This window comes from Podarcis melisellensis (genome assembly GCF_964234715.1).
Source record: "Podarcis melisellensis genome assembly, chromosome: 6".
NCBI classification, from domain to species: domain Eukaryota; kingdom Metazoa; phylum Chordata; class Lepidosauria; order Squamata; family Lacertidae; genus Podarcis; species Podarcis melisellensis.
The window spans coordinates 54,753,111-54,768,936 of record NC_138538.1 but is presented as its reverse complement, the minus strand read 5'-3'; the positions used below and the strand labels follow the sequence as shown (position 1 = coordinate 54,768,936).

General features: G+C 48.0%; 1 protein-coding gene and 1 long non-coding RNA gene across 5 annotated transcripts in view; one reads left to right on the top strand and one right to left on the bottom strand.

Annotated features, from left to right (window-relative positions):
- LOC309371417 overlaps positions 1 to 6,146 on the bottom strand; it is a 47,845-nt gene extending 41,699 nt beyond the window's left edge. For 2 of the 4 annotated variants that reach the window (XR_014169082.1, XR_014169083.1), the window contains exons 1-2: positions 5,255 to 6,146; positions 57 to 104 (exon numbers count right to left, since the gene is read on the bottom strand). This is a non-coding gene — a long non-coding RNA (uncharacterized lncRNA). Of the gene's footprint in view, positions 1 to 56; positions 105 to 328; positions 417 to 4,705; positions 4,837 to 5,254 lie in introns of those variants that run through there. The other 2 variants (XR_014169084.1, XR_014169085.1) reach the window with 2 other exon arrangements.
- Positions 1,140 to 6,148, top strand: DMRTA2 (DMRT like family A2). The gene is made up of 3 exons (XM_081913968.1): positions 1,140 to 1,268; positions 1,799 to 2,283; positions 3,888 to 6,148. Exons 1-3 carry the CDS (start codon positions 1,240 to 1,242, stop codon positions 4,976 to 4,978), a joined length of 1,605 nt encoding a protein of 534 aa, XP_081770094.1. The 5' UTR covers positions 1,140 to 1,239; the 3' UTR covers positions 4,979 to 6,148.
- The last annotated feature ends 9,678 nt before the right edge of the window (positions 6,149 to 15,826 follow it).

The following is a 15,826-nucleotide window of genomic DNA, read 5'->3' as shown; positions in this document are numbered from 1 at the left end:
TCACCCCCCAATTTATTTATTTTTGTTTCCCAAGTAATAAAACATAAAAATCGTACCTCTCATATACCTCCTTGCGCTGCAGTCGCCTGGATAAGGAAAGGCACCTGCGAAAGTAGAATGCGCAAGAGAAAACAAAAGTTAGTCTGTGCTCTCAGATAAAATCACCAGCAGGACTATCAATTGAACTGTCAAGTTTCCACAAGCGACTTCCTCCCTCCTCCCCACCTTTGACAAGTGATACAGTGCACCCCTAGAAAACCTGAAGCGCAGAGCGCACGATCGTTTGGCACAGCCAACTACTGCTTTTAAGTGGATTTTAACGAAGTACCAGGCAATGAGGTATCGGGAAAATTTTACACACAGACACAGCACGCGAGAGAGAGAAGGGGAGAGAGAGAGAGAGAAATGGAAACTATTTGTCGGCGTTTCCCCCCAATGCTACTCCCCACCCCCACTTTTGGACCCTTCTAGCCCTCCCCCCCTCCTTCTTTAAAACAGTTTATTTGAAAGAAGCTTCGGGTGGACACTGTAGACATCCGGCTGGCCAATCAGAAAGGCGCTTTCTTCCCCTGGCCAATAGCGGGCGTCACATTGTTGTCAAATGTTGTCTAATGGAAACGTAAGGAGCAACAATAGAGCGAGCGCTCGCGGGCGGCTCGGCGAAGATTTCTATCTCTTGGCAACTCTCGCCCTCTTTAGTGTCACACATGCAAAGTTGCGGCTAAGGAAGGGGGGGACCTCGCTGGGCTCTGCCGTCTGCAGAAGGCAGCTCGGGCCGACGGGCTTTTCTTCCAGAGGGAGGGAGAGGCGGAGAGAGGGGACGCGGGGAGGCTGAGCGGCGCTGCTGGGCGCGGGTCGGGAAGTTGGAAGTTGCTGCGCTCGGGAGCGCGATCCCCGGGCGGTTGTGTCTCCCTGGCGCTGCCGGTTGGGGCTGTGGGGCTGCTGCTGCTGCGGCGAGGGAGCCGCCGAGCTCTCCTTGGACAGGGCGCTGGTTTTGTTATGTCTCCAGGGGCTTGTGTACGCTTCAGACGGGACCGTGTTTTGTAACATTGGCAAGCGCTTGGGCGCAGCTGTCTCCTTTCGCACCAAGGCGCCGCCGCCGCCGCCGCTTGTTAGAGGGGGCGCTCGCTGTTGCCATTGTCCTGGCCGAGTCTCAATCGCAACTTTCCGCCGGAGAAGAAACCCGCAAGAACTAGGGGAACAGGGTCCGGCTGCGCTTGGCAGAGAGGCCGAGGAGAGATGGATTGGTTGTCATTTCGGTGGCTCAGGTACTTTAGGGCTTTATCGGAAGCCACGGTTTCCTCCGCCCGGGGATTTTAATTTGTGCTGTGGGGATTACGGCAGAAAAGGGAGGAAGGGCCGCGATCACTTTGGGTTGACGCGCTCGAAAAGTAAACTAGATTTACTTTCGCCTAGAGTTAGTTAAGCGGATCATTTACTGGGGGAAGGAAAGGCTGAAAAGTTCCAGGTATTTTAGTTAGGAAACCTGCCTAGACTGTGCAAATTGCCCAGCACTGCATGACAGTTGCTGTCGGAGGGTTTCGTGTCAGGCTATCTGTGTGGGAGTTATTGAAGGTTATCTGGAGGTTTATAAAACACCCAGGTTTGTTTTTTTGGAGGGGCGCAGTTCTGGAAAGGGCCCGGGTGCTGAGAGAGCAGCTAGTCCGAGGGGCGTCCCGTCGCGTGTAACCCGCCCGCGTAACTCCGAGAGAGCCTTTGGGAAGCTGCTGGGCTTTTGCGCGCCTGGGGCTTCCCCGGGAGCCCGTCTCTGAGCGTTTCGGTTCTGCTTCCCCGTCAGGATGGAGCTGAGGTCTGAGATGCCCAGCGTGCCCTCGGCGCCCGCTCCGGTGCCGCCCAGCTCGGTGGCGGCGGCCGCGGCCGCAGCGGCGGCCAGCCTGCCGGTGAGCGTGGCCGGGAGCCTCCTGCGGGCGCCGCCGCTGCTCCTGCGCGCGGCCGAGAAGTACCCCCGCACGCCCAAGTGCGCCCGCTGCCGCAACCACGGCGTGGTCTCGGCGCTCAAGGGCCACAAGCGCTACTGCCGCTGGAAGGACTGCCTGTGCGCCAAGTGCACGCTCATCGCCGAGCGCCAGCGCGTCATGGCCGCCCAGGTGGCGCTGCGCCGGCAGCAGGCGCAGGAGGAGAACGAGGCCCGCGAGCTGCAGCTGCTCTACGGCACCGCCGAGGGGCTGGCCCTGGCCGCCGCCAACGGCATCATCCCGCCGCGGCCCGCCTACGAGGTCTTCGGCTCGGTGTGCAGCGCAGACGGAGGCACGGGGGGCTCAGGTGAGCAGGCACCGAGAGAGCGCACCCCGATCCCGCCACCTTGGCGGCCACGAGTAAGCCAGGGAGTAAGCCAGGGGCCAGGGAGTAAGTCTCGCTGACCTCAGGGGGGCTTACTTCCCAAGAAAGACGCTCGGAATCTCACTGGTTTACGCGGGGCGGAAAAGGGGAGTCCGCTGAACCTCCATATAATGTCCAGAACAGAGCTGACTTCAGCCGAGCGCGCAGAAATATAACTCGGCGCTCATCTCTGCCACTTTCATCTGTCCAGCTACTCAAGCACCATTTCTCAAATCCTTTCATTCTTTGCCGTTCTTTCGCTTTTTCTACCATTGCCTCTACACTTCTCCAAGTCACTCCTGTACATACACGAACAACAGTTCTGAATCTCCCTCCTCCCCTCCCTATTTCCACCACTTAGCACCCTTTGCTCTCATGTCTCCATTCATTCTAACTCCATTTCGCTCTCCACACATCGCACTTATCTGTCCTATGCACCCACGAACAACGCATATTTCAATACTGTACTACTTGTTGGAATTAAGTCCCAGTGATTTCAGTGGGAGACAATTTTACTCAAGCTGTTTATGATAGACAGGATGTTACCAGGTTGATTATAAATATGGTCCATTGGAAACAACGGGTCTTATTTCCAAGCCAAAACTGAGGCATATATATTCCTCTTGTCTTTTATATACTCTGTCAAGCTCAGAAACTCTTTTAAACTTTCCTTCTCCATACTTATTCCCTGTCTACCCATCTGTACATGTATTTACACCCCACCCACAATTCCTTCCTTCCAGACCCATCTATGACCAGGGGTTACGGTCTCTATTGTGGACCCATTTTATGGCTTGAAGCCTCTGTTCATGCAGAAGCAAACAGGGGTCAGTTGGACTTATTTCCAGGTAAGTAGGTTTAGGATTGCCACATTGTAAGCTCTGGGACAGGGAGCTCCGACAGCAACGCGCATCAGCCTCGCGTTAGTTCTTTGCTCGACTTCTAGGGGAAGGCTCTCCTGCCGCCTCAGCCAAAGGAGATTGCGATAGAGAACGGCGCCCTCTACCGACCCCCCAGCGATCCGACCCTGCTAAAGAGGTGCCAGGTGGTGTGGCGAGCAGGGGCCTGGTTTGCTAAACGGGCTCGGCAAAGGGGGCCAAGGAAGGTGCTTTGCCTGGTCACCAAACGGCGTCTGGCAAACTGCGGGGTGGGGATGAGGAATAAGAGCTGCAAGATAGGCAGCAATTTATGCACCCACTTCCCCGGGGTGTGTGAGCCCCACATAACTCAGTGGGGCTTATTTCTATGTTGACATGTATAGGGTTGGCAGGGCAAGTGCTGAAGTGAATTAATCAGGCTGGTGGGCAGATGCCTGGAGACGTGCGTGCCCCCTTGAGGGGTGTGTGTAGTGAGTCCAGTTTGGGCAGGCTGCCTACTTCTCCGAATGGAGCTCCCGGCTGCCGCCAAGCAGGAGGAGCGGCTGAGAAGTTCTCGGCCTGACCCCCAAACCCAGCTCCACCCCGTCGAGGCTGAGAGCTTTTCAGGCGATGGTCAGCAGTGAGGCTCACGGGTCTCTCTCCCTCTCTCTTTCTGTCTCCCCTCTGCAGAGGTCAAGCTGCAGAAGTTCGACCTGTTCCCCAAGACGCTGCTGACCGCCCGGGCCGCCACCCCGCAGCAGGCCAAGCCCTTGTCTCCGGACGGCACGGACGGCGCACCGGGCACCTCGTCCCCGGAGGCGGCCCGCCACGGCTGCGGCTCGGGCTCGGAGAACGGCGACGGCGAGTCCTCGCTCAGCTCGCCCGTCTCGAAGGGCGCCAAGGACGGCTGCGCGGCCGAGGAGGAGAGCCCCGGCTCCATCAGCCCGCTGGGCTCCGACTCGGGCTGCTCTGAGGCGGAGCGCGAAGAAGCGGGCGCCCCTTCGCCCGGGCTGGCGGCGGCCGTAGCGGCGGCCGGAGGCAGCCGGCAGCAGCGGACGCCCTTGGACATCCTGACGCGCGTCTTTCCCGCCCACAAGCGCAGCGTGCTGGAGCTGGTCCTGGCCGGCTGCGGCGGGGACGTGGTGCAGGCCATCGAGCAGATCCTCAACAACCACCACCACCACCACCGCGGGGCCGGCAGCCCCGGCCAAGGCCTCGCCGTCGCGGCGGCCGCCGCCGCCTCAGGACTGAGCTCGGCGGGGCCCGAAAAGGCGAGCGACGAGAGCTGGGCTCGGGCTGCCGGGGACACGACGACAGGGCCTCTGGGCGGCCTGCAGCCTTCGCCCGCCGGCGCCGCCGCTCACCACCGCCCCCTGCTGGCCGGCGCCATGACGCCCGCCATCGGCGCGCTGGGCAGCCGCTCGGCCTTCTCGCCCCTGCAGCCCAACGCCACCCACTTCGGCGCGGCGGCGGCGGCCGAGGCCAGCGCCTACCCTCTGGGCACGCACCTGGGGCTGAGCCCGCTGCGCCTGGCCTACTCGGCGGCGGCGGCGCACAGCCGGGGCCTGGCCTTCATGACGCCTTACTCCACAGCCGGGCTCATGCCCACGCTGGGCTTCCGGCCGCCCATGGAGTACGCCTTCAGCGACCTCATGAGGGACAGATCCGCCGCCGCCGCCGCTGCAGCCGCCGCTGCCGCCGCCGCCAGTGCGCACAAGGAGCAGGCCTACCCCAACGGGCTCTACGGGCCCTTAGTCAACAGCGCTCCCGAGAAGCAGTAGGCCAGGACAAGGCCGCGCACCCCACACGACCCCCGGGCCTGCTTATTATACACGTGTATATAGACATGCTTCGAAGAAAGATAGACTGTGCCGACACCAACGGAAGGGAGGAGGAGATCCATGCCTTCAGCCGACGGGCTGAGTGACGTAGGCCTGACCAAGAGTTTTATATCCCGCAGGGATCGCAGCAGTTCTTAAAATATAATTTACACTCGGATGTTAAACGCATTGCTCAGAAAGTAGTTCTCTGGGAAATAAATCAGAGGAGTTACTTACAGGTTTAAGCTTGGAGGCGAGGCTGCCATAGGAACCCTGGCACGTCCAGTTTCGTCTGCGTAGAAGCCAGTATAAAGAAGGCAGTTTGGGGTGGGAGGTTTAGGAAGCGATTTAGAGCAGGTGGGGTTGTTTTCAAAAGATTGGCGGCTGCAAATGCCAGTAAAATGCATACGGACACAAGTTACTCGGAATTATTTCCATTGCCTTTTCCCCCAAGCTCTGAGTTCCGAGTGGTTTCTGGGTTGTCAGGATTTCGTTTCACCCTGTTCGTTGCAACGAAAACTGGTCAAATATGTGGGAGATACTTCTAGGTGTACTGAAGTTTTTGGTCCCCCCCCCCCAGCGCATTTCCATTGTCATAAAGTTGTCAGCCATTTTTATCTTTTTGCTTATGCCCATAAATAAGCATGGATATTCCTCTTGGTGCGTTGTGAGATTGATATATATATGTATATACATACCGAGATATATACACATATATACCAGCAAGTGTATAGTATAATGTTATCAAATGGAAATCTTAAGTTATTAATGTAATTTGTAGGTGATTTTAGTATTAACGGTAAATTAAAAAGTTAGTTTTCAGTTTAAAACACACCAAGCATAGAGATTAAATATATTGTAAATAATTTTAACGCTACTTTTTATTCACTCACTGAGAGGGGAAAGATACGAATTGTAAATAAATAAGGTTGAAAAGTAGATATATTTGCAATTGTTCTTTGGACTCAATCCAAAGCCTGTGCTTGACACCGTTTTAATGTGTGACCCGCAAGAAAAAAGATATTGGTTCCAGTGTAGCAAACTTCTTGCTGTTTCAAAAAGTTTTTGTCTTTTTCGCTGTTTTCATTTCATATAAATCCTAGAAATAAATGTTATTTTGTATTAAAAGTAGCCTTCTCAATAGCTCCTGCTGTTTTTATTTTTTATTTATTTTAAGGGTGGTTTTTATTTTATTTTTTTGCAGTATTTTGGTATGCTTTCGTAATGCGAGTCAGTGCAAAGTTGTAGTCATTTCTGATCCTTAACTGACCGATTTAAAGCGATTTTCCTGAGCGGACTCCCAGACATTCTTCCAAAACGGTTAACTAACATACCATACTTGCAATAGACGTTCACAGGAAAAGCTGCAAACCTTACACTCCAGTACACAGTTCGGCGGTTAAACACACACGACCAGAAATAATATATTACTTTGGTTCTCCTTTTTAATGGATTTGGGACGAAGTAACGGGTGCTGTTTTGAAAAGGTATTTTAAAATTTTATTGATCTGTTTCGAATGCTAAATTCAGGGACTGTGATCCTAAACACACGCGCTGGGAACTGAATCGGATTCAATGGGACCCTCTTAATGTCATTGTCCACGCGCCTTGTACACCCAACTTCGCGGTGGATTGCGCATAATTTTCCTTTAATCGTATTGCCGATTTCTATAGAAGTTGGTGGTTAAATTCTGCCTGTTAAAAATGCTAATTGGATTGACTGTGGTAAGAGGGTACTCATTGTTTTTATTTACTTTAAAAAAAAAAAAATTAAATGCGCCTATACTTTTAGTGTGAGAATCTTCCGCAGCTCAAGGAGGAATATCTGCTAGATTTCAGGAGAGAAAGCTTCCCTTTTCTTTGATCGACCAATCGCCTAGTTATTCTTCGGGTGAAATTGACCAACACCCGGTACAAAGCACGCTTAACTTGGAAGTTTATTCAAGTCAGCCGACAGTGTATTTAGTGGGAAGCAAAAGAAGTGTGAAACGAGGAAACGAATTTAGTTTTCAGTCATTTGTTGAGGAGTGGGAGTTTTTGGGAAATATACACAAATCAATCCTAACTTCACTTCTTGGGAAGTAAATTTAGTATTTTATATGTTCTAAAAGTCACGGAGGAATGAGGAGACCTGGAAACGGAACTCTGTTTAACTGGCAGGCAAGGATGACGACGAGCAACAGAGCTCTTAGGAATTTCTTACTGTACCTCTAGAATGGCAATGCTTATATAGGAGGGATTTTCTTTTCTACCCTGGAGAGTGTTTGGCCCAGGAAAACTATTACTCACAAAGAACAAGTTCAGTGCATGGTTGAATTAAGACTGTAAAAGCTCCTAAAATTGGTTGGTATGGAAACCTAATCCCACCCAACTGTTCTGTAGCGCAGCTGGACTGTTTACTTTCTCACTTCAAATATAACTGTGTAAACATTGGCTTAAAACTGACAGCTCTGCTCCTATAACCAGTTAATATATTGGGGTGGAGGGGTGAAAATTTGGATTCCTTAGTGGTTATTGGAAGAAGACATGGTAATAAATAATAGTGATGATGATGATAATAATTATTATTAGTGGTAGTAAAAAGGGGGTTAAAAGAAACACACCTCCAGTCAATTGCATTTCTCCCCCTTCTTCCGTGATTTCTTAAACGCGGTTGAACGGCCTTTGTTGTGTATTTAAAAATTATATTCGAGTTAATTCTTTGACCCCTACGCCAACCCTTAACGGCGGCCAAATCAATAGCACAAGGGAAAGGTTTATTTCCCCTTTTTTAAAAAAAATAAAGTCTCAGGTTCCGAAAGTGGTTGAAACGTAATATTACTACACCAAAACGGTTTAATAATGAAGGGCTTTAATAGTGAGCTAATTTGATTGAGTTTCCTAATTCCACTTTAATTGGAAAAAAGGAGTTGTCTGTTCGGTTATAATGTGACAGGGTTATGGGAGGGGATGGGGCGGGCGGGGACCAGAGAGAAAAAGATGGACTTCGCGCGACAGAGTAAATCTCTGCGCTCGCTCTCTCTCTCTCTCTCTCTCTCTCTCTGTGTGTGTGTGTGTAGGGAGCCGTCTGATTTTTCTGGGGTCTGGGATTAAGAGGAGTGGGGCTAACAGAGGATTTTTCTACTTAAGGAAATGAGGTGGACACAATTGTCACTTTCCAGCTGCGGAGAGCGAGCCCCAGTAGCCGCTCACGATTTAGGAAACGCCTCCCGCCACACACGGCATTCCTTGCAAAGAGAATGAGCTGAATCTATTCTTTGAGTTTCTTTCTCCGAAACACTTTTCCCTCAAGTTTCTCAGTGAGGCATCTCTACAAAGTTTCGAAGGGACCTCCGAGGTCATCTTATCAAACCTTTTAAATCTGGGATTTCATGGGATTAAACTGCCTAGACGTCTATAAATTTACAGCGGTCCCAAGGCGTCAAAAGCCCCTCCAGTAGCCAACGTGGCGCCCTCCGCGCATGGGCGTTTCCAGGATCTTTGTGGGGGGGGGGCAGAAGCGACGTGATTGGTCAGTTAGTTAAGTATTTCTATTGTTTTACTTTACCCCCGTTGGCTACGCCCATACCTCCGCATGTTGTGGATCCCAACTTCCAACATCTCCAGTCAGCAACTTCGCTACCCCTTATCTATTCATTTGGTACATTTATAACCCATCTTTCTTCCAAGGAGCTTCTCCTCTCCTCCATTTTATCCTAACAACAAGCTTGTGAGGTAGGTCAGGCTAAGCCATAGTGATTGGCCCAAGCACGGTCACTCAGTGGGCTTCATAGCTGAGGGGAGATTTGAACCCTGGTCTCTCAGGTCCTAGTCCAACGCTTAAACCACCACACCTCACTGGTTCTCTGCCCTGCTCTAGTCATACATCCTAGAGCCAGGGGTGTGGCCAAGTTGAATAAAATATTGGGGGGGGGAGGGACAGGTAAGCCCTGCTTGCATAATCAAATCACAAGATGTGGTGGCATGCACACCATTTGAATGGCAATGCCCATCTGCTTTGGGCAGGGGAGGCTTTGTCAAATATTTTATTGGGGGGAGCAAAGGGGAGTTGGCTCCTATGTCCAGAGTCCCAATACTGTACAAGCACAACCCCACAACAGTGGGCTAGGAGCAGAGAGGCAGCTGCAGGGCAAACACTTCCAATTACTCAAGAAGGAGCCACTCCACTCGGTGGAGTGAAATACCCTTCCTCACTCTTGAATTTGAAGGGGCGTGAGTGGGATGGGTGACATGACAAAACCCACTCCACACCACAAACATGGCAGCCAATCTGATCCTGAACATGAGAACAAACACAGTCCCTGGCCCCAGGCTGCCAAATAAAGGAGACTTTGCCGCTTGGCCTTGCAAAAATCAACCAAACTGGAAGCATTTTCTCTCTCTGTCCAAATTAAAATCCTTGTCCTTCCTTCCAAAGTCTTGCTCAATTGTTGTCCTCTCCATAGTTTGAATGGTTCCATGACCAACATTAAATAGTAGTCTATTTTCCTCTCGATTGGCCAGTATAAAGAGCAGATGCATTGCTTGTCTCCCCTTGGGATCCCTTGAGTCTCCTAAACTGTAAGAGACATAAGAACATCATTGTAGGGCAACACACTGGGGGAAAGGACAATGTGGTGTTGAGAACCAGGCTCTGGCTAGAAGGCAGGAAAAGGGAACCTGTGCCCCTCTCAAGGTTAAAGTAAAGGTAAAGAGACCCCTGACCATTAGGTCCAGTCGTGACCGACTCTGGGGTTGCGGTGCTCATCTTGCTTTACTGGCCGAGGGAGCTGGCGTACAGCTTCCGGGTCATGTGGCCAGCATGACTAAGCCACTTCTGGTGAACCAGAGCAGCGCACGGAAACGCCGTTTACCTTCCCGCCGGAGCGGTACATATTTATCTACTTGCACTTTGACGGGCTTTCGAACTGCTAGGTGGGCAGGAGTTGGGACTGGGCAACGGGAGCTCACCCTGGTCGCAGGGGTTCGAACCAATCACTTTCTGATTGGCAAGTCCTAGGCTCTGTGGTTTAACCCACAGCGCCACCCACGTTCCAGCCTCTCAAGGCTACTGGACTGCAATTCCTATCACCCCTGACCTTTGATAATGCTGGCTGGGGCTGATGGGAGTCTAGCACCATATAGGGAACAGTTCCCCCATCCCTTGATGGAGGGCATGAGCTATTTCTTTATCACATTTATATACCAGCTTCTCCCCCCAATGATCTCAAGGTGGTGTACATGGTTCTCCCCTCCCCATTTTATCATCACAATAACCCTGTGGGATGGACTAGGCCGAGAGACAGTGACTGACCCAAGGTCACTGATTGAGCTTCATAGCTGAGTTGGGATTTGAACCCTGGTCTCCAAGGTCACAGTCCATCATTCTATTACATCACACCAGTCATGTCATAGGACCAAACCACGGGTCACATCAGTTGCTTATCTCTCATATTTATCTAGCCGGTAGTTTATGTATATTTCTTCTTGCTCTCCATCTCGGGGGCAGGGGTGTATCTGAAGGTGTTCTTGGTGGGCAGGGCAGGTCATTCTCCCCAGGGATGTAGTCTAAAAGCTACTAAAATTCCTCCTCTGCTCCCCCCCCCCCGTAAATAGATTGCTGGCAGTTGAATAAAATTAAACAAAGCAAGTATAAATAATTTGTAAAATGGAGAGGCAGTGTGCCAGCATTTGCAAACTTTCTGTTAATTAAAATCTTAATCCGTTCAGTTGCATTTTCATTGTTTGGCTGTGTATTGAGAGTGGGGCACGTCCAGGAGGTTTATTATCTGCCCTGGTTGCTTAATAGAAATCAACCCTAATCCACAGCATAATAAAGATAACATTATACTAACAATTTAGTGGCAAAACGACATTTCTCACCAAAGCAAACATCTTTCCTCCTCACCCTCAGGTTGGTTAAAGGAGGAAAGGGCAGAGGGTAACCACAGCACAGGTCCCCTTCAGAGGTTAACTTGTACAATGACAAGTTTGGGGAAACCAATTGGCCTGTCCCCAAGCCCAGATTTTTATAGGCTAATTGTTATTTACTAGTGAAAGGCCACAACTCAGCATATGCTCAGAGTCACCCCCCTTTCTATACTTTATTAAACACATGGAGCAGCCCAGTCCAGAACAGAAGGGCCTGCTTGTAAGGGATTTCTATATTTGGGCACATTTATTTATGAATACAGGATTTACTCCATGATTTTTAGAAAAGAATTCAGAATAAATGATGTATGTTTCCTGGTTTAAGGTGTTGTCCTCTCCATAGTTTCATTTTCTTCTGTGATCAACGTTACAGAGTGCTTTCCTACTGTATTTGCCCTGCAGCTTCATTTTCCATAGGAAAAAGCATTTGCTAACCTTTGAATGCCCCTCAACCAACACTTTGACTTACTGCTAAAGTATTGCTAAATTTTGAATTTCCATGTCATAGTTTAACAAATGCAATGTAATGCTTTATATTGAAGTGTAGGAAACATGGATAAAACTGCTGATAACAAATACATAATATATGAAGAAGTCCTTGCCCCAAAGAAGTGCTTAAAGGTAAAGGGACCCCTGACCATTAGGTCCAGTCGTGGCCGACTCTGGGGTTGCGGCGCTCATCTCGCGTGCTTAGGAAGAGCATCTCGTTCTCCCACCTCCTATATAACCAACTCAGCCAATTGAACATCAATATATTCAGCTGCCTGTCTCTGCACAGGCTCTCCAGAGTTTCAGCTGGAGGCCTTTCTCATCATCTGAAGCTCAGGGATGGGGATCCTATTATACTTCAGAAGTTGTTGGGCTCCAACTCCCATCATCCACAGCCCGCATGGGAGTTGTAGTCCAACAATATCTGGCAGGCCACAGGTTCTTAACATCGGCTTTGACTGGAGATGTTAGAGACTGAACCTAGGACATTTTGCATGAAAAGCCTGTGCTCCACCCATGGGGCAATGGTCCCTTCCTCTAGAGCAGGCATGGCCAAACTTGGCCCTCCAAATGTTTTGGGACTACAATTCCCATCATCCCTGACCACTGGTCCTGTGAGCTAGGGATGATGGGAGTTGTAGTCCTAAAACATCTGGAGGGCCAAGTTTCGCCATGCCTGCTCTAGAGCATGGCGCTCCAACTTTTCATACCAAGTGGGACCCAAGACTTCAACATAGAACCTGTGGGCCACACACAGCCTTGTTGTGTGGGGTAGGGGGAGCAAGGTCAAAATTTGCGGCACCCCCTCATATTTTGCTGCCTTCCCAAAGCTGGGTAAGGGAGGTGCTGGGCTTTGGGAAGGAGGTGCAAAGCTCTGGTGGGGTCCTCCAGCCCTTCCACCTCATTCCAAAAGCTGAGAAAGTGCTAACTAGTATTAACTAGGCCTTGGAAAGGAAGATAAAGGACTCTAGGTCCTTGCCAGAGCCCTCACGTTGTGAGGATTCAGTAGGCCAGTCCAGGGCATGCATACTGCCATAAGCTCTTAGGAGAAAGCATGAGTTATTAATGTAATATTGAATGTAATTTGGACTGTGGCGATTCACTCATGTTCATGATTTACAACACTGATCACCCATAATAAAACTTTAATTTGGAATCACTCTTAGAGAACTGTACCACTGTTGAACAAAGTACAGTTTCAAGTTTTCCATGAGCAAATATGTGTGGGAAGAAAGTCTGTTTTTTTACACATTGCTGTAAGCTTTGGTGTGGGTTCTACGGATCAGTCCAGCCTCAGTGAACAAAACTGCTTATTTTTTTTTTTTGGGGGGGGCGCACAGTTTGTAATGGCACTAGCAGTTGTGATGCCCTCACAAACATTACTGTTAATTCTGATGTAGCTGACAATAGTAGACAATTGTAGATGTAGCAATTGTATAATTTTGCATCAAGTAAATTGTAACTCATGATATGTTTTCTAGTGCGGGTCTTGCTGTTTAGCAAGCTTCTTACTCCTGACCACAGGAGAGAAGGATATATCCTTTTTGTAATAAAAAATAGCTCTGTCTAATTAACACTTCAAAGTGTTAATTGTGCGTCCATCTTCTGTGTTTTTCGGGGACATTTATTTTCCAAATGCTGTTGATGAACATGTCAGAAGGAGGTTATAATGTCTGCGACTCCTGCTATGTTAACATTTATAATAGTTGTAGCTATTATAAAAAGATAGATGGCAATCAAAAGAGGATTAAGAAAGATTATACTGTACTATACTGTACCCTTTTTAATAAACTTGTATAGTAGTGAACTATGCATCATAATTATACAGAAGAGTACAGTAAAAGCCAGCAGAGCCACTGATGTATTGTGATCCAGTGTGAACACAAACAATACACAAACATTCTGAAATGAAACAAATTAGGACTGTAAATATGTGATGTTCCAGGTTATAAGGTTTCCCACGGCCACAAAGAAACCGAGCACAAAATGGATTGGGGGGGGGGAGCCTTTGACTGTAAATATGTGCACATGCTTTCAACCATATTGTGTTCTTTCATGCATTTTCTTTGTTTCTTCTTTGGACATCACTTTACATCAAATTGAAGGTAAATAAAAATCAGCAATGACAATGCAGCCTGATACAAACCTATAAAACCACAGCCTGCCTGACTTTAGGATTGCTTTTTATGTTACAATTCCACATATGCACATTAACACCCATGCATACACATTAATGCATGTATGTATTAATTCTAAAATGCAAATTTTATGCACATATCTATTTCCATTTATGGGAGAAAAAGCAGAGATCAGACCAAAATGCAAGGGCCTGTTCAAAGTGAGACATGCAGCTATTATCAAATATAGGTGTCTGCTGGGGTTGCCAACTTCTTGTTCTGGCAGAATCATACCCTCCAACATTTATCTGATGAAAATAGGGACATCCTATTCAACAACAACAACAATTTATTAATATTATTAGTATTAGTATTTTATTTATACCCCACCCATCTGACTGGGTTGCTCCAGCCACCCTGGGCAGCTTTCAACATATATAGAAACATAATAACACATTTAACACTAAAAATACTTCCCTATACAAAGCTGCCTTCAGATGTTTTCTAAAGGTTGTACAGTTACAGTACTTATCTCCTTGGCTCGGGGGTTGCATAACTCCATACCATACCATTTATCTGATGAAAATAGGGACATCCTACTGTACCCGTCAACATTACTTCAAAGAAAATAGGGATGTCCTAAGAAGAAGCGGGATATTCTGGGATCAAATCAGAAACTGGAATGGCTTCTGTAAATCCGGGACTGTCCTTGGTAAATAGGGACACTTGAAGGTTCTGCAGGGTTCCTCTAAACAACTTTTAAAATGGCTGACTTCAGGCTTAAAGAGGTGTGTAAGTTGCCTGTGTTGGGCTCCCTCTTAGGTTAGTGGCAACAACAGTATCAGCAGTCCTGCAACAAATGCCAGGTGACTCGACCATTCTAAATTTCTAAGAGTGCTGTTACATCAGGGGCATTGTAGGAAATTTAAAATGACAGGCAGCTCAAAGATCATCGGAACAGTGGTGGCTGGTGCCCATTAAGACTGGTAGGGTGGGAGCTTCTGTTTCCGGTGGTGAGAAATGGCTGACTCCCACACGATTTGACCTCAGCCGTGCCGGTAATTCAGGGTTGATATGGGGGTAATTAGCCCTGGCAGACTGTACCCAATGGATGAAAGGATATATGATCTCTGATATGATGGAGCATTGCACAGCCAGGGACAGGGAACTTTAAAGCGTTAAGATCGGAATGTGGAAAATATGAGAACAACAACAAGAAGGCAGAAATGAAAATATTGGAGATATACTTCAGAGGTCCAGAGTATGGGAAGCTCAAAAAATTAATACAGTGGTACCTCGGGTTACAGACCCTTCGGGTTACAAACTCCGCTAACCAGGAAGTCGTTGCTCCAGGATAAGAATGGAAAACGCGCGCCAGCGGCGCAGCAGCAACAGCAGGCCCCATTAGCAAAAGCATGCTTCAGGTTAAGAACTGTTTCAGGTTAAGAACGGACCTCTGGAACGAAGCTCTTAACCCAAAGTACCACTGTAATTAATAATTTGGATTGTAATTTGGCTGTTTTTTATTTTATTTTTATATTTTTAATTGGATTATGATTTGATGGATTTGTTAATTGCATGTTCTTATTGGAAAACTAATAAAAATGATTTATATCTATCATCTATCTATCTATCTATCTATCTATCTATCTATCTATCTATCTATCTATATCTATATCTATCTATCAATCATCTATCTATCTCTATCTATCTCTATCATCTATCTATCTATCTATCTATCTATCTATCTATCTATCTATCTATCATCTATCTATCTATCTATCATCTATCTATCTATCTATCTATCTATCTATCATCTATCTATCTATCTATCTATCTATCTATCTATCTATCTATCTATCTCTATCTATCTATCTCTATCATCTATCTATCTATCTATCTATCTATCTATCTATCTATCTATCTATCATCTATCTATCTATCTATCATCTATCTATCATCTATCATCTACCGGTATATCTATCTATCTATCTATCATCATCTATCTCTATCATCTATCATCTATCTAATGAGACTGTTAGGGTGGAAGACAGGAAGACCAACAATAGGTAGATCCAGAACCAATAGCAGGCAGAGCCAATAAATTCCTATTTTCTTCCTATCCCCCTTCCTCCTGCATTCTTTACAGGTAATGCTATAATTAAGGAAGAGGAAGTTTGCAGGCTGTGCCCTTCTGTGGATTTGTTGTAAGTAAGAAGACAGCTGATGAGGGCCAGCTGAGGGTAGACTGAAGTTGGTAGGGCAGTGCCTAATTTGCCGTAATGGACCAGCC

Coding starts and splice junctions, on each gene's coding strand:
- DMRTA2 (XM_081913968.1), top strand. CDS start 1,240: ATGGATTGGTTGTCATTTCGGTGGCTCAG. Junction 1,269..1,798: donor TTGTCATTTCGGTGGCTCAG/GTACTTTAGGGC, acceptor CTTCCCCGTCAG/GATGGAGCTGAGGTCTGAGA. Junction 2,284..3,887: donor CGGAGGCACGGGGGGCTCAG/GTGAGCAGGCAC, acceptor TCCCCTCTGCAG/AGGTCAAGCTGCAGAAGTTC.